At 44.0% G+C, this 18,532-nt stretch overlaps 1 protein-coding gene across 1 annotated transcript in view; it reads right to left on the bottom strand.

Annotated features, from left to right (window-relative positions):
• LOC122556855 (E3 ubiquitin/ISG15 ligase TRIM25-like) overlaps positions 1–17,494 on the bottom strand; it is a 54,178-nt gene extending 36,684 nt beyond the window's left edge. Inside the window, exon 1 of the mRNA XM_043704110.1 lies at positions 16,916–17,494. Coding sequence (XP_043560045.1) covers positions 16,916–17,476 — 561 coding nt within the window. The 5' untranslated portion in view covers positions 17,477–17,494. The remainder of the gene's footprint in view (positions 1–16,915) is intronic.
• Between the last annotated feature and the right edge of the window lie 1,038 nt (positions 17,495–18,532).

The following is an 18,532-nucleotide window of genomic DNA, read 5'->3' as shown; positions in this document are numbered from 1 at the left end:
GTTGTTGTGGTTTGGCGGTGGTTGAGTCCAATGACCTGCATATCCTCGGTGGAGTGGGAGGGGGAGTTGAAATGCTGTGCCACAGGTTGGTTGGGTTGGTTCGTCCGGGTGGCCCAGAGGTGCTCTCTGAATCGCTCCGCAAGTAGGCGGCCTGTCTCCCCAATATAGAGGAGGCCACACCGGCTGCATCGGATGCAGTAGATGATGTGGGTGGAGGTGCAGGTGAATCTGTGGCGGATATGGAAGTTTCCTTTGGGGCCTTGGAGGGAAGTGAGGGGGGAGGTGTGGGCGCAAGTGTTGCACCTCCTGCGGTTGCAAGGGAAGGTGCCCACCTTGTCTCAGCCGGATCCTTCCCGCCCGGCACCGCCTTCCTGCCCTGCCGTCTTCTTCTTGACCTGTCCGCCTCCATCCTACTCCGACCTATCACCCTCACCTTGACCTCTTTCCACCTATCACATTTCCAATGCCCCTCCTCCAAGTCCCTCCTCCCTACCTTTTATCTTCTCCTGCTGAACACTCTCTGCTCATTCCTGAAGAAGGGCCTGTGCCCGAAACGTCGAATCTCCTGTTCCCTGGATGCTGCCTGACCTGCTGTGCTGTTCCAGCAATAAAGTTTCAACTTTGATCTCCAGCATCTGCAGACCTCACTTTCTCCTTGGTTGGAGCAGCAATTAGCTGCAATAAGGAATTTACAGGAGCAAGGGGATGTGATTGATGGAAGTTTTAGGAAGGGAGAAAAGCCAGAGATATAGTCAGGTAGATGGGTTTACGCCAAAAAAGTTAGGATGAGTAGGCATGAAGTGCAGGAATCTCCTGTGGCTATCCCCAACTTAAACAAGCATGCTGTTTTGGAAAATGGAGGGGGTGATGGAGTGTCGGGGAAATGTAACATGAACAGTCAAGTTTCTGGTACTGAGACTGGCTCTAATGTAATGAGGGGTACGTCAGGTTCCAAGCAATCAATTGCCTCTCTAGTCAGAGGCACCCACAGATGTTTCTGTTGCCGGCAGTGAAAAATCAGAATAGTATGTTGCTTCCCTGGTGCCAGGATCAAGGATATTTCTGAGAGGGTGCAGAATGTTCTCAAAGGAGCAAGGGACCAGAAGGGGGTTATTGTACACATTGGAACTAATGACATAGGAAGGGAAAAGGATGAGAGTCTGAGGGAGAGTATAGAACATTAGGCAGGAATTTAAACAGGAGATCCTCAAGGGTAGTAATATCTGGATTACTCCTGGTGCTACAAGTTAGTGAGTGTAGGAGTAGGAGAGTAGAGGAGCTGGTGTAGGTGAGAAGGGTTCACATTTTTGCATCATTGAAATTGTTTCTGGAATCACCACAGAAGATCTGTACCAGAAGGACAGATTGCATCTGAATTGGAAGGGGACAAATATACTGGCAAGTAGATTTGCTAGAGTTGCTAAGGAGGATTTAAACTAGTAAGATTGAGTCGGGTATGGGGTGGGGGGGGGGGGGGGTTTGGGGAGTGGAATGTGTGGAAATGGTGAGGAAAGAGATCAATCTGAGATTGGTACGGTTGGGAAAAGGAGTGAGTCAAACAGTCAGGGCAGGGAGGAATAAAGCAAACAACAAGGTAGGACTGATAAATAAAACTGCACTTATTTCAGTGCAAGAGACCTAACAGGGAAGGCAGATGAACCCAGGGTATGGTGAGGAACATGGGACTGGGATATCCTGACAATTATCCTGATGTGACTCAGGAATGGACAGGACTGACAGCTTAATGTTCCAGGATACCTTTTTTTTATTCATTTGTGGGACTTGGGTGTCGCTGGCTGGCCAACGTTGATAGCCCATCCCTATTTGCCCTTGAGAAGGCAGTGGTGAGCTGTCTTCTTGAATCGCTGCAGTTCACTTGTTGTGGGTTGACCCACAATGCCGGTAGGGAGGGAATTCCAGGGGTTTGACCCAATGACTGTGAAGGAACGGCGGTATATTTCCAAGTCAGGGCTGTGCGTGGCTTGGAAGGGAACTTGCAGGTGGTAAAATTCCCATGTACCATTCTTGGTGGAAGTGGTCGTGGGTTTGGAAGGTGCTATCTAAGGATCTTTGGTGAATTTCTGCAGCGCATGATGTCGATAGTACACTCTACTGCTACTGAGCGCCGGTGGTGGAGGGATTGAATGTTTGTGGATGTGATGTCAATCAATCAGGTTGCTTTGTCCTGGATGGTATCAAGCTTCTCGAGTGTTGTTGGAGCTGCACCCTTCCAGGCAAGTGGGGAGTATTCCATCACACTCCTGACTTGTGCCTTGTGGATAGACTTTGGGGCATCAGGAGGTGAGTTACACGTTGCAGTATCCCTAGTCTCTGACCTGTTCTTGTAGCCATTGTCTTTATGTGGTAAGACCAGTTGAGTTTCTGGTCAATGGTAACCCCAAGGATGTTGACAGTGGGGAATTCAGTGATGATAATACCGTTGAATATCAAAGGGCAGTGGTTAAAGTGTCTCTTATTGATGATGGCCATTATCTGGCATTTGTGTGGCTTGAATGTTATTTGCTACTTGTTGGACCAAGCTTGGATATTGTCCAGATCTTGTTGCAGTTGAGCATGGACTACTTCAGTATCTGACGAGTCGCAAAGGGTCCTGAACACTGTGCAATCATCGGTAAACATCCCCATTTCTGACCTTATGACAGAGGGAAGGTCATTGATGAAGCAGCTGAAGACTATTGGGCCTAGGACACTACCTAGGACAGAAAAGGAAGCAAGAGAGGATGGGGAGTAGTGTTTTTGATCAGAGATAGCATTACAGCGGTACTTAGGAGGATTATTTGGGTGGAACTGAGAAATAGGAAAGGGATGGTCACCTTATTGGGATTGTATTATAGACCTCCTAATAGTCAGAGGGAAATTGAGAACCAAATTTGTAAGGAGATCTCAGTTATCTGTGAGAATAATAGGGTGGTTAGGATAGGGGATTTTAACTTTCCAAACATAGACTGGGACTGCCATAGTGTTAAGGGTTTAGATGGAGAGGAATTTATTAAGTGTGTACAAGAAAATTTTCTGATTCAGTATATGAATTACCTACTAGAGAAAGCGCAAAACTTGGTCTACTCTTGGGAAATAAGGCAGGGCAGGTGACTGAGGAGTCAGTCAGGAAGCACTTTGGGGCCAGCGACCATAATTCTATTAGTTTTAAAATAGTGATGGAAAAGGATAGACTGGATCTAAAAGTTGAAGTTCTAAATTGGAAGAAGGCTAATTTTGAAGGTATTAAAAAGCTGATTGGGGGCAGATGTTCACAGGTAAAGGGACGGCTGGAAAATGGGAAGCCTTCAAAAATGAGATAATGAGAGTCCAGAAAAAGTATATTCCTGTTAAGGTGAAAGGAAAGGCTGGTAGATACAGGGAATGCTGGATGACTAAAGAAATTGAGGTTTTGGTTAAGAAAAAGAAGGAATTACATGTCAGGTATAGACAGGATAGATTGTATGAATTCCTAGAAGAGTAGGCAGTAGGAGTATTCATAAGAGGGAAATCAGGAGGGCAAAAAGGGGACATGAGATAGCCTTGGCAAATAGAATTAAGGAGAATCCAAAGGGATTTTATAAATATATTAAGGAGAAAAGGGTAACTAGGGAGAGAATAGGGCCCCTCAAAGATCAGCGAGGCAGCCTTTGTATGGAGCCGCAGGAGATGGGGGAGACAATAAACAGTTATTTTGCATCAGTGTTTACTGTGGAGAAGGACATGGAAGATATAGACTGTAGGGAAATAGATGGTGACACCTTGAAAGATGTCCATATTACAGAGGAGGCAGTACTGGGTGTCTTAAAATGCATGAAAGTGGATACATCACCAGGACCTGATCAGGTATACCCTAGAACTCTGTGGGAAGCTAGAGAAGTGATTGCTGGGACCCTTGCTGAGATATTTGTATCATCGATTGTCACAGGTGAGGTGCCGGAAGACTGGAGGTTAGATTACGTGGTGCTACTATTTAAGAAAGGTGGTAAGGACAAGGCAGGGAACTATAGACCAGTGAGCCTAACATCAGTGGTGGGCAAGCTGTTGAAGGGAATCCCGAGGGACAGAATTTACATGCATTTGGAAAGACAAGGACAGATTAGGGATAGTCAACATGGCTTTCTGCACGGGAAATCATGTCCCACAAACTTGATTGAATTTTATGAAGTAAAAAAGAGGATTGATGAGGGCAGAGCAATGGACGTGATCTACATGGACTTCAGTAAGGCGTTCAACAAGGTTCTTCATGGGAGACTGGTTAGCAAGGTTAGATCTCATGAAATACAGTGAGAACTAGCCATTTGGATACAGAACTGGCTCAAAGGTAGAAGACAGAGGGTGGTGGTGGAGGGTTGTTTTTCAGACTGGAGGCCTGTGACCAGTAGAGTGCCACAAGGATCGGTGCTGGGCCCCCTACTGTTTGTCATTTATATAAAGGATTTGGATGTGAACATAAGAGGTACAGTTAGTAAGTTTGCAGATGACACCAAAATTGGAGGTGTAGTGTGACAGCGAAGAGGGTTACCTCAGATTACAACAGGATCTGGACCAATGGGCTGAGAAGTGGCAGATGGAATTTAATTCAGATAAATGCAAGGTGCTGCATTTTGGGAAATCAAATCTTAGCAGGACTTACACACTTAATGGTAAGGTCCTAGGGAGTGTTGCTGAACAAAGAGACCTTAGAGTGCAGGTTCATAGCTCCTTGAAAGTGGAGTCGCAGGTAGATAGGATAGTGAAGAAGGCGTTTGGTATGCTTTCCTTTATTGGTCAGAGTATTGAGTACAGGAGTTGGGAGATCAGGTTGTGGCTGTACAGGACATTGGTTGTGTCACTGTTGGAATATTGCGTGCAATTCTGGTCTCCTTCCTATCGGAAAGATGTTGTGAAACTTGAAAGGGTTCAGAAAAGATTTACAAGGATACTGTCAGAGTTGGAGGATTTGAGCTATAGGGAGAGGCTGAACAGGCTGGGACTGTTTTCCCTGGAGCATCGGATGCTGAGGGGTGACCTTATAGAGGTTTATAAAATTATGAGGGGCATGGATAGGATAAATAGACAAAGTATTTTCCCTGGGGTCAGGGAGTCCAGAACTAGAGGGCATAGGTTTAGGGTGAGAGGGCAAAGATATAAAAGAGACCTAAAGGGCAACTGTTTCATCCACAGGGTGGTATGTGTATGGAATGAGCTGCCAGAGGATGTGGTGGTGGCTGGTGTAATTGCAACATTTAAGAGGCATTTGGATGGGTATATGAATGGGAAAGGTTTGGAGGGATATAGGCCGGGTGCTGGCAGGTGGGACAAGATTGGGTTGGGATATCTGGTTGTCATGAACGAGTTGGACCGAAGGGTCTGTTTCCATGCTGTACATCTCTATGACTCAATGACTCTATGACTCTATTCACTGTGGTATCTACAATTCTACTTTCAAGGAACTATGAACCTGCACTCCAAAGTCTTTTTGTTCAGATACACTCCCCAGGACCTTACCATTAAGTGCATAAATCCTGCCCTGATTTGCCCTCTCAAAACGCAGCACCTTGCATTTATCTAAATTAAACTCCATCTGCCACACCTTGGCCCATTGGCCCATCTGATCAAGGTCCCATTGTAATCTGAGGTAGCCACCTTCGCTATCCACTACACCTCCAAATTTGGTGTCATCTGCAAACTTACTAACCATATCTCCTACGTTCACTTCCAAATCATTGATATAAATGACAAAAAGATTATGGCTTATCTAGTCTGACCTCAATCTGGCTGTTCTGCTTGATTTTCCTACTATTTAAGAACCTATCTCAAATTTGAATGTAATCAACGACCCAGGCTCAACAGTTTTCTGACAAATTACAAGGATTCACAACCCTCTAAAAGAAGAAATTCATTTTTAACTCAATTAAAATTAAGGGCCCCTTCTTCCAAAGCTATGTTCTCTGGTTCTAGTATCCTGCTTAAGGGAAAACATCCTCAGATCCTTATATGTTTCATTAAGATTACCTTTAGTTTTTCTAAACTTCAATAAGTATAAACCATCCTGCTCAAACAAGCTCCTCATCCAAGAAATCTACTCTCACTGAGGTGTCCCCAAATGGAATTATGCCCCTTATTAAGTATGCAGGTGAAAACTGTATACAATATTCCTGATGTGGTCTAACCAATACCTACAGCAAAATTCTCTTCTCCCATTCTCTGTAACATTGCATGTGCCTTTCTAATGACTTGCTGTACCTTCATGATAACATGTTGTGTCCCATGTACAAGGACATCCAGATCCCTTGTACCACAACATTCAGTGATCCCTCTCAATTTCGATACTATCTTGCTATTCTGTTCTTCCTACCAAAGTGGACATGTTCCCATATTATATCTGCCAAAATTGTTGTCAGTCCCCTACCCCCTTAACATAACCTCTTGCAGAGACTTTGCTATCCTTCTCACAACTCCTCTCCCCACCTATTGTTGTATCATCAGCAAATCAGGCTACAATATATTCTGTTTCTTCATTCAAATCATTACACTCTAAATAGAATAGAATCTCGACAGTGTGGAAGCAGGCCCTTCGGCCCAACAAGTCCACACCTACCCTCTGAAGAGTAAACCACCCAGAGCCATTCCCATACCTTATTATTCTATATTTACCCCTAACTAATGCACCTAATCTACATATCCCTGGACACCATGGGCAATTTAGCATGGCCGATTCACCCTAACCTGCAAGTTTTTGGATTGTGGAAGGAAACTCACGCAGACATGGGGAGAATGTGCAAACTCCCTCCAGACAGTTGGCTGAGGCTGGAATCAAACCCAGGTCCCCGGCTCTGTGAGGTAGCAGTGCTAACCACTGAGTCATCATGCCACCCAAATAGCTAAAACCTCAGCACTGAACCATGGCATGCAGCGCCATATATTGAATACTTTAGGAAATACTAATACAATACAGGATATATCATGGTTCTCCTCTATCCACTCTACTCATTATATTTTCAAAAGACTAATATAAAACAATAGAAACATGATTTCTCTTTTGTTACAACCTCTGCAAAGACCAAAGAGAAATCCAAAGCTCCAATTATTTACTAAAGCTAAGAAGCCACAAGATTCTATGGTTTAAAACAGAATTTAAAACCAAACAAAGCGAACAATAAATCTTATCTTAGGCAGCCTCCTACAAACTGAAACGCAGAATCAACATAAATTCAATATGAATTAATAGGCAATTGCAGTTAATTATAAATTATGTATTAATTGGAGCGTACAACTTATGAATTGAATCAAAACAGTCCACTCAGAGTACAGTCTCAGTTGCAAAGTTCTTCAAATCTCTGTCCTCTTCACAAAGAATAACAGCCAGTCTTCCTCCAGGGTTTGCCTAATCCCCAGCCAATGGCGCAATGAACCAAAATTCTACAAATATGGCCTTCACCGGAAATAGCAGATGACTGCAGAACTTTTTCAGTTCTCCTTACAATGGGTCTGGATGGCAGAGATCCACATCCTGGGGAAAAGACCTTGTCTATTCACCCTATCCACGCCCCTCCTGATTTTATAAACCTCTATAAGGTCACCCCTTAGGCTCCGATGCTCCAAGGAAAACAGCACCAGCCTATTCAGCCTCTCCCTGTAGCTCAAGCCCTCCAATCCTGGCAACATCCTTGTAAACCTTTTCTGAACCCTTTCAAGTTTCACAACGTTCTTCCTATAACAGGGAGATCAGAATTGAATGCAGAATTCCAAAAGTGGACTAACCAATGTCCTGTACAGCTGCAACATGACCTCCCAACTCCTGTACTCAATGCTCTGACCAACAAAGTCATAGTCTTTATTTTCCCGGAGTTGGATTTAGCTGGGTGCCTCAGTCTTCATATTCCTGGCCAAAAGGTTGGGGGAAGCCTACAAAATTCCAGTTGGCTGGATCAACATCGGTTGCACCGAGGCAGGGCTTCTCAATTATGTCGCAAGGAAGTCGTATCTTAGAGAGCTGCCAGTCAATCAGGTAGTCAGCAGTTCAGTCATCCCAGCCCTGCCAAGTCAAGCAGTGGCCAGCAGTAATGCTGGCCTTGACAAGTAGAAACCCAAATTGACAAGTTCAGTCCTGTGCAATGCCAGGGGCCAGGCTAAAACACCCCGTCAAGAGGGTAGGATGGCTAAATTTGAGAGGCTGGGGGGGCGGACATGATGCCTCCCTATGGGGCCTGCAGGAGCACCCTCCCAATCCCACTTGCCTAACATTCAGCTGAAATTGACAGGTGTCAAGTGCAGTATGGGCCACCCCAGCCACAGGGAAAATATTGGTTTGGGTGGTAAGGCTGTTCATTGATCCAAGGTTGGTAGGCCACCTGTTGCCTGCTCATGCCAAGCAGATTATGGCTGGGTAGGTCGCCAATGTAAAAGCCAAATAGAATTTACCAGCCCCACACTATCAATCCCACTAGCGGGAGCATGTAAAATCAAGCCAACAGTTTTGTCTTTCCTTTCTTTTGTGAAGAGGTATTAGATCCGTCATTTCACAATCCATTGTGACATTTCCAGGATCTAGAGAATTTTGAAAGATTATAACTAATTGTCTATTGTAATGAAATTGTAATGAAATGCCCCTTTTAAATAAACAACAGCACTTTTGGAACACTAAAAGCAACATTGGTCAACTAAATGACATGTGCAGGAGGGACCGGAGATAGTAAGCCAGGACGCTTCGCAGAGTTCACTGTCAAACTGGTTCAGGCCAGACAGATATGCAAGCCACTTACATTGACTGATGAGATAATGCTGCGAGGTTTCAGATGGAACAATAGATCAGAGTTTTGGTAGAATTGTTTTTGAGACAGCCTGGCTCCTCGGGTCAGCTCAAACAAGAGGGAAGTTAAAACATCTAAATACTGCCTTTTCCAGCACCTTTTTCTGGGAGAAAAACTCATCCACATGGAATAATTGAATAATGTTAATCACATTGTTGTATGAAAATGCTTTAACTATTTTGGAGGAATATGTGTGTCAGTTACCATGTGATTTAGCAAATGATAGTAAGCCACAGATCTCAGGGATGATCCGGAAAATTGTCAGCGCAACATCGAGGACCAAAGAGCCTGTACTGCGCTGTAACATTCTATGTAACTGTATTTAAAGGGGCCATTCGAATCAGAGGGTCTGACACACCAGAGACAATGTTTAGATCAAAGTGGTGCTGGAAGAGCACAGCAGGTCCAGGCAGCATCCAAGGAGCAGGAAAATCGACGTTTCGGGCAAAAGCCCTTCATCAGGAATCAGAGACAATGCCAACACAAGAAGCAGGAAACTTGGGAGTGAGAAGAACGGCCTCAAGCGCAGTCTGGCCAACTGTAATCAGGGTAGTATACTGCTTCCAAAGTGGATTTTAGTGTGAGAGCACAGTCATTTCAGAACTGTAAGGCTACCTTGAGAATTAGAGGGAAAGTGTGGTGCTGGAAAAGCACAGCGGGTCAAGTATCATCTGGGGTGCAGGAGAATCGACGTTTCGGGCATAAGCCCTTCATCAGAAATATCCTTATGCCCAAAACATCGATTCTCCTGCTCCTTGGATGCTGCCTGACCTGCTGTGCTTTTTAGGCACCACATTTTCGACTCTGATCTCCAGGATCTGCAGTCCTCACTTCCTCCGAATTAGAGGGAAAGCCAGGTTTTGTAGAATTGCATGCATATATTTTATGTTTCAACAATAGTAAACCATGTCTCATGGTAAAGCACATCTCATTATGAGTGTACAATGAGAAGCAGTAAGTAAGCAAGTAAATCAGACACACGAAAACAACACTTACACAAAGCATCCACTATCTCTGCAGCCATTTAGTTTAAGCCCAGAGGACCTGCATCCGTTGTGCCAATTAATTCATCCTGTTTTCTCCAATGATTATTGTTTCTCTCTCTATTTGTCCCCCAATTAAATTGCATTTGAGAAAGGGTGAGAAAACAAGGTTTTTCACTTCAACTAAGATGAACAAGTTCACATTCTGTCATAGTGTCATCGAGTCACAGAGTAATACAGCTTGGAAACAGGCCCTTCAGCCCAAACCCGTCCATGCTGGCCCATGGTGCCCACTCAGCGAGTTCCAATTGCCTGCATTTGGTCCATATCCCTCTAAACCCTTCCCATCCATGTATCTATTCAAATGATTTTTAAATGTTGCTATTGTACCTGCCTCATCTACTTTCTCTGGCAGGCCATTCCATATACACACCTGTCTCTGTGTGAAGAAGTTGCCTCTCAGGTCCTTCTTAAATCTTTCCCTTCTCACCTTAAACCTATGTCTTCTAGTTTTCAATTCCCCATCCCTGGGAAAAAAAGACTGTATGCATTCTCCTCCTCCAAAATCTCAAACTATATGCATTCATCCTATCCGTGCCCCTCATGATATTGTACACCTAAATAAAGTCACACCTTATTCTCCGAAATTTCAAGGAATAAAGTCCTATCCTGGCCAACCTCTCCCTATAACTCAGGCCGACTAGTCCTGGCAACATCCTGGTAAATCTTCTTTCCTATAACAGGGTGACCAAAACTGTACACAATACTCCAAGTGCAGCCTCACCAAAACTTATACAGCCGTAACATAACATCCCAACTCCTATTCTCAAAACCTTGACTGATGAAGGCCAGCAGCTAAATGCCTTCTTCACCACCCTGCCTACCTGTGAGTCCATTTTCAAAGAACTATATACTTGTACTCCTAGGTCCCTCTGTTCCACAACACTCCTCAGGACCTTACCATTTACTGTATAAGTCCTACTTTGGTTTGACTTTCCAAAGTGCAATACCTCTCACTTACCTGTATTGTAATACATTTTTGAGGAGAAAGTGAGGACTGCAGATGCTGGATATCAGAGCTGAAAATGTGTTGCTGGAAAAGCGCAGCAGGTCAGGCAGCATCCAAGGAGCAGGAGAGTTGACGTTTCGGGCATGATTCCTGAAGGAGGGCTCATGCCCGAAACGTCGATTCTCTTGCTCCTTGGATGCTGCCTGACCTGCTGCGCTTTTCCAGCAACACATTTTCAGCAGTTATAATACATTTGCCAATTCTCAGCCTATTTGCCCATCTGATCAAGATCCCTCTGTAATTTTTGATAACCTTCCTCGCTTCTAATTTTGTATCATTCACAAACTTACTAATCATGCTTTGTACATCCGTATCCAGATCAGTTATGTACAGAGGAATCTCAATTATCCGAACAACATGGGCAGGGAGTATTTTGATCAGATAATCAAATGTCGGTTAACACAGTTTAGCCAAAATTCGGATAATAAAACGCTGGATAATCGAGGTTCCTCTGTAAATAACAAATAACAAACGTCCCAGCACTGACCCCTGTGGCACACCATTAGTCACTCCCAAAGGGATCAAATTACAAGGTTACAATGGAAATTGTTCAATCATTGTCAAATTTTCCCTTCCAATCTTTCAATGCACCATCTCTCTTCATCTTGGGGCCACCGTTTGATCTCCCTATTGCCATTATTTAAAGGAAGATGGTAAGGAAAAGCCTGTGAACTATAGACCGGTGTGCTTGATATCAGTGATGGGCAAGATATTGGAGGGAATTCTGACAGACACGATTTACATGTATTTGGGAAGGCAAGGACTGATAGGGATAGTCAACATGGCTTCATACATGGAATGTTTGAAGAAGTGACGAAGAGGAATAATGAAGGCAGTGTGCTGGTCATGGTCTATATGGACTTCAGTAAGGTGTATGACTAGTTAATGAGATTAGATCATGCCGAATACAGTGAGAACTCGTCATTTGGACACAGAACTCGCCCAAAGGTGGAACACAGAGGTGGTGGTGGTGGTGGTGACCTGTGACGAGTGGTATGCCATAAGGATTGGTGCTGGGTCCACTGCTTTTTGTTATTTATATAAATAATTGGATATGAACATAGCAGTATAGTTAGCAAAGTTGCAGATGGCAGCAAAATAGGTGGTGTCTTGGACAGCAAAGAAAGTTACCTCAGAGTACAATGATAATTGATCAGATGAGCAAATGGGCCGAGGAGTGGCAGATAGAATTAAATTTAGTCAAATGTGAGGTACTGCACTTTGGGAGGCCAAATCAGGGCAGGACTTATACACTTAATGGTAAGGTCGTGGGAGTGTTGCCAAACAAAAAGAGACCTTGAAGTGTCAGTTCATAGCTCCTTGAAAGTGGAATCGCAGGTAAACAGGATAGTGAAGAAGGCATTTGGTACTCTTGCTTTTATTAGTCAATGCATTGAGTAAAGGAATTGAGAGGTCATGTTGCGGCTGTACAGGACATTGGTTAGGCCACTGTTGTAATACTGTGTGCAATTCTAATATCCCTATTAAAGGAAGGATGTTGTGAAACTTGAATGAGTTCAGAAAAGATTTACAAGGATGTTACTAGGGTTGGAGGGTTTGAGCTATAGAGAGAGGCTGAACAGGCTGGGGCTGTTTCCCTGGAGCGTCGGAGGCTGCAGGATGATCTTTTAGAAGTTTATAAAATCATGAGGGGCACAGATAGGGTGAATAGTCAAGGTCTTTTCCCTAGGGTAGTGGACTCCAAAACTAAAGGCCAGAGGTCTAAGGTGAGAGGGGAGAGATTTAAAAGGGATCTAAGGGGCAACATTTTCATGCAGAGTGTGTTGTGTGTATGGAATGAACTGCCAGAGGAAGTGGTAGAGTCTGGTACAACTACAATATTTAAAAGGCATCTGGATGGGTATATGAATAGGAAGGGTTTAGATGGATATGGGCCAAGTGCTGGCAAATGGGACTAGACTAATTTCGGATATCTAGTCGGCATGGACGAGTTGAGCCGAAGAGTCTGTTTACATGCAATATATCTTTATGACTTAGCTGCCCATATCTCTCAAAAATGCCACTTGTCTCTCCCTAAGCATCGCTCTCATCTACTAGCTCTCACTCCCCTTCATCCTTCTCCTCCCACTATCAGCCTCAGGCGACTGACTGTGTGGAGTTTGCACATTCTCCCCATGTCTGCGTGGGTTTCCTCCGGGTGCTCCGGTTTCCTCCCACAGTCCAAAAATGTGCAGGTTAGGTGAATTGGCCATGCTAAATTGCCCATAGTGTTAGGTGAAGGGGTAAATGTAGGGGAATGGGTCTGGGTGGGTTGCGCTTCGGCGGGTCGGTGTGGACTTGTTGGGCCGAAAGGCCTGTTTCCACACTGTAGGGAATCTAATCTAATCTATCTCTGTCTCTGCCACCATTAATCTCTCACCTGCCATTTCCTCCAAGTATCTATCACTGTCCTCCAATCTATGTCATTCCCACCATTTGTATCCCTCTGCTCTGATCCCTACCCAACATGCCACTGAGCTCTGATTGAACAGAATATTCCCAGCATCCCGAGTAATGCCCCAGTGGTATTATCACTGGATTATTAATTCAAAAACTCAGTGAATATTCTGGGGACCTGGGTTTGAATCCCACCATGGCAGATGGTGGTATAATAATGGAGGTTAAAAAGTATCTGGAATTAAGAATCTACTGATTACCAGAAAACCATTGCCACATGTCAGAAAAACTTTGGCTCATTAATGTCTTCCAGGGAATGAAATTTGCCAACCTCATCTGAAAACAGTCTTGTCAACACTGCAAAATCCTCCTTGCTAACATCTGGGGGGTAGTGCAAAATTGGGAGAGCTGTCTCATAGGCTGGTCAAGCACCACCTGATACAGTCATGGTTACAGAATCATATCTGACATACAATATCCAAGACACCACCATCCCATCCTTGGATATGTCCTGTCCCATTGGCAGGACAGACCCCGGCAGATGTGTTAGCACAGTGGCATACAGTGAAAAGCGAGTTGCTATCAGAGTCCTTAACATTGACTCCAGCCCCCTTGAAGTCTCATGCTTCAGGTTAAACATGGGCAAGGAAAGCTCCTGCTGATTACTACACTGTGTCTGCAGCAGGTTGTGAGGGATCCAACACATACTTATCCTTACCAATCTGCCAGCTGCAGATGCATCTGTTCATGAGATTATCAGTAAGAGTGACCACTGCACAGTCCCTGTGGAGACGAAGTCCCACCCTCACATTGAGAATAACCTCCATCGTGTTGTGTGGCACTATTACTGTGCTGAATGGGACAGATTTTGAACAGATCTAACAGATCAAGACTAGGCATCCATGAGATGCTGTGTGCCATCAACAGTAGCAGAATTGTACTCCAGCACAATCTGTAACTTCATGGCCTGGAATATCCCCACTAAACCATTACCATCAAGCCAGGGGAACAACCCTAGTTCAATGGAGAGTGCAGAAGGACATGCCAGGAGCAGCAGCAGACATACCTCAAAATGGGGTGTCAACCTGGTGAAGCTACCAAATAGAACTACTTGCATGCCCAACAGCACAAGCAGCAAGTGATACTCCACAACCACTGGATCAAATCTTCGCTCTGCAGTCCTGCCACATCCAGTCATGAATGGTGGTGGACAATTGAAACAATTCACTGGAAGAGGCTGCACAAATATCTCCATCTTCAATGACAGAAGAGCCCAGCATTTCAGTGCAAACGTTAAAGCACAGCAATCCTCAGCCAGGAGTGCCAAATGGATGATTCATTTCAGCCTCCTCCAGTCGTTCCTAGCATCACAGAGACCAATCTTAAGCCAATTCAATTAATTCCACGTGATATCAAGAAGCGATTGGACACACCGGATACTGCAAAGGCTATGGGCCCTGACAGAATTCTGGCAATAGCACTAACGACTTGTGCTCCTGAACTTGCCGCTCCCCTGACCAAACTGTTTCAGTACAGTTACAACTATCAAACATTGTGGAAAATTGACCAAGTTATGTTCTGTTTACAAAAAGCAAACTAAATCCAAACTGGAAAATTACCACCCCATCAGTCTACTCTCGATCATCAGTCAAGTAATGCAAGGTGTCATCAACAGTGGCTACCAAACAGCAACTGCTCAACAATAACTTGCTCATTACAGCCTTATTTCAAACCTGGACAAAAGAGCTGAATTCAAGAGGTAAGGTGAGAGTGATAGCCCTTGACATCAAGGCCACATTCAACCAAGTGTGGCATCAAAGAGCCCTAGTAAAACTGGAATCAATGGGTATCAGGAGGCAAACTCCCCACTGGTTGGCGTCACACCTGGCACAAAGGAAGATGGTTTTTGATGTTGGAGGACAGTCATCTCACTCCATGACATCCTTGCAAAAGTTCCTCAGAGTAGCGTCCTACGGCCAAACATCTCCAGCTGCTTCATTAATGGCCTTCCTTCCATCATAAGATCAGAAGTGGGGATGCTTACCAATATGTGCAACATGTTCAGCACAATTCATGACTTCTCTGATACTGAAGCAATTATTGTTCAAAGACAGCAAGATTTGGACAACATCCAAGCTTAGGCTGACAAGTGGCAAGTAACATCCCTGCAACACAAATGCCAGACAACAACCATCTCCAGTAAGAGACAATCTAATCACCGCCCCTTGATATTCAATGGGTTACCATCACTGAATCACTCACTATCAGCATCCTTGATGTTATCACTGGCCGGAAGTTGAACTGGACTCATCTCATAAACACATTGATTACAAGAGCAGATATAAGGCTAGGCAAGTAGCTCACTTCCTGACTCACCGAAGCCTGAGCGCAAAGAACAAGCCAGGAATGTGATGAAATACTCTACACTTTCCTGGGTGATGCAGCTCCAACAACGTTCAGAAGCTCGACACCATCCAGGACAAAGCAGCCCGCATGAATGGCACCGCATCCACAAGCATCTATTCCCTCCACCACAGATGCTAGGCAGCAGTGAGTACTATCTACAAGATGTACTGCAGAATTTCACAGAAGTTCCTTAGACAGTGAACATATGGGAACACCACTACCTGAAAATCCACCTCCAAGCCCGCTCACCATCCTGACTTGGAAATATATTACCATTCCTTCACTGTTGCTGGGTCAAAATCCTGGATTCCACTACCTTCTTAAGGGCAACTAGAGATGGGCAATAAAATGCTAGGCAGCCAGCAAGGCCAACATCCCATGAATGAATAATAAAAGAAAAATTCTTTGGCTGCTGCCTTATACAGCAGGGTTTTCCATCTGCAGTGCTCAGCTTCTCCATATAGCTGGCTCCTGGTTAGGAATGAAAGTTAAAGAATTCTGTGGAGGTGTCACTGTTAAGTCAAGTCTGACCTTCACAGTTACAGCATTTGCAAGTTTACCAGCTGTTGACAGCGCCCTCTCTCCCTCCTTGTAAATCTCAGGATCTCAGTACCCGGGTCCCAAGTAAAAATATTCCTTTATATCTTTCTCCATGAAGAGATACTCCATGCCCAGTATAACCTAAATAATCACAAACATTCGTTTTGTTTCACAGTCACACTTGGTGCTTTATTTTCACATGGATTCAGCACTTCCTTTTCAAGCAGTCAGTGTAAATGGTATACAGGCTCAGGCAGGTACACTAACACTTCTCAAATGATAATTCTCTTTTGTTATGAGGAACAACAGTTCCTCCACTCAGTACCTAAGTCTCCTCCTGTGAGGATCCCTAACTGTTGATATCCTCCCGCTAAGGCTCAGAAGGCAGAATCTATTAGTGTTATATAGCCTACTACATGCTTTTCTCTACAGCCCAGTGTCATGAAATCCCGGTTCTTGCAGGCCCCACATTGTAAATTGCTGAGCTCTCAGACAGGCTGAGAGAAGATAGGAGATATTCAACCCTGAGTCACTCTCATATTCCCCTAGTGTCCGCTCTGTTCTCTCAGACTGTATGAAAATGGAAAGGGAGCAAGCTGACTGACAAGAAGCAAACAGCCATAAATCCAGTTTCAGGGCAGTGAAAAAACATTGGACTAACTCAGCACTGACTACAATAAGTTCCACTACTGGTCATTAACAAGGAGTTAGTAAACTCGTGTACTAACCTTAATATCAGCTTGTGCTTCATTCAGGCTCAGCAGTGTGTGGAATTTATGTTTACCTGTTACTGTACAGGAAACACATAAACACACATCTTCATCTTTACAGTAAAACTCCAGGAGCTTCTTATGGTCAGTGCACTGTCTGTCTGTAACATCAGCCATAGGATCAATAAGGGTGTGATCTTGATATGCCTTGTTACGTAAATGGGGTCTCAAGTGAAGGAAACAAAATGAAGCTAAACAAGTAAGACATGTTTTTGCAGCTGGGAATGGTTTATCATCACAACTATCACACCTGGCACCTGATGTTTCAAAAGAAGACTGTGATTGCTTGTATTTTTCAACGATATTATACAACGTGGTATTTTTGTCAAGTCTCGGCTTCTGGTTGAATTTCCGACGACACTGAGGGCACTCAAACCCTCCTGGAACTGCTTTCTGGGCCCAAACTCCCTCAATACATTTCAAACAGAAACTGTGTTGACATGGTAATGTCACAGGGTCCTGATAGACGTGGAGACACACAGCACAAGTTAATTCATTTTCCAAAGATCTGGGATCCATTGTTACACCAGCTGAATGTTTCGCCCAGCACCAAAGAGACTGAGAAGCCAGAGCCGGAGGTGAAATTCTTAAAACGCTGGGCGTGCAGATGTTCACTTTATGACTCATTCTGCCAAAGCTTAACCCTTTCAGGTCTGATGTAGCAGTTCAGAGCGAAAATCAGGAAAATAAATTGACAATACAAATAAAGCCACAATACAGAAGATAGACACAAATATAAACTCCAAATTAATCAGCTCAGACCAGAGCCAAAGTGGTTGAAGATTCATGTGAGGGATAAAGTAATCAAATTAAAAGCAAAGCAACAGAAACTACAGATTTCAATAAACTCACCATGAAACCTCTAACCAATGAGAGTTGCAACAAAGATAAAACACGGTTGGACTATTAACTCAAAACAGCAGAATATAATCAGAGGATGCCACAATCAAACTGCAGAGAGATCAGGACAGTTCCATCTCAAGTACTATGTCAGCTCTCTCACAAGAATAAGAGGAGCCATTCTGCCTCACTCCTGATGTCATTCCCAAAGAGTATCTTAACTCCATTTATCTGTCTGGGGTCCTTAACTGTTGATATTTTTTATCAGCTGATACAATATTAGCTGTGAAATTTTCATTTGACGCCATCATCTTTCTGGGGATAAAATTCCAGATTTCTACTACCTTGTCTGTAACATGACATTAGCAATGAACAGCCTGGCTCTCAACTGAAGATTGTGCCACATTCTTCTGGAGTGTCCATAAGCGATATTAGTTTAATTCCATCAACTGAAACAAGTTCTTTAATCATTTTAAGGATATTTATTCAATGACTCAGTGCTCAAGAAATAAAATCTGGTCTCCAGCAATAATTTTCATTAGGTAACCCTTTTTGCCTCTGTATGATTCTGGTAAATGTGTGCTGATCTCTCTGCATGGTCAATATAATCCTCCCAATGGTGAAAGACTCTGAACGGAATGAATTACCCTAGATGAGACTTACGGGCAGCAAGGTGGCTCATTGGTTAGCACTGCTGCCACATGGCACCAGGGACCCGGATGTGATTCCACCCTG

This window comes from Chiloscyllium plagiosum, chromosome 14 (genome assembly GCF_004010195.1).
Source record: "Chiloscyllium plagiosum isolate BGI_BamShark_2017 chromosome 14, ASM401019v2, whole genome shotgun sequence".
In the NCBI taxonomy this organism is placed as follows: domain Eukaryota; kingdom Metazoa; phylum Chordata; class Chondrichthyes; order Orectolobiformes; family Hemiscylliidae; genus Chiloscyllium; species Chiloscyllium plagiosum.
This window is presented reverse-complemented; position numbering and strand designations above follow the sequence as displayed.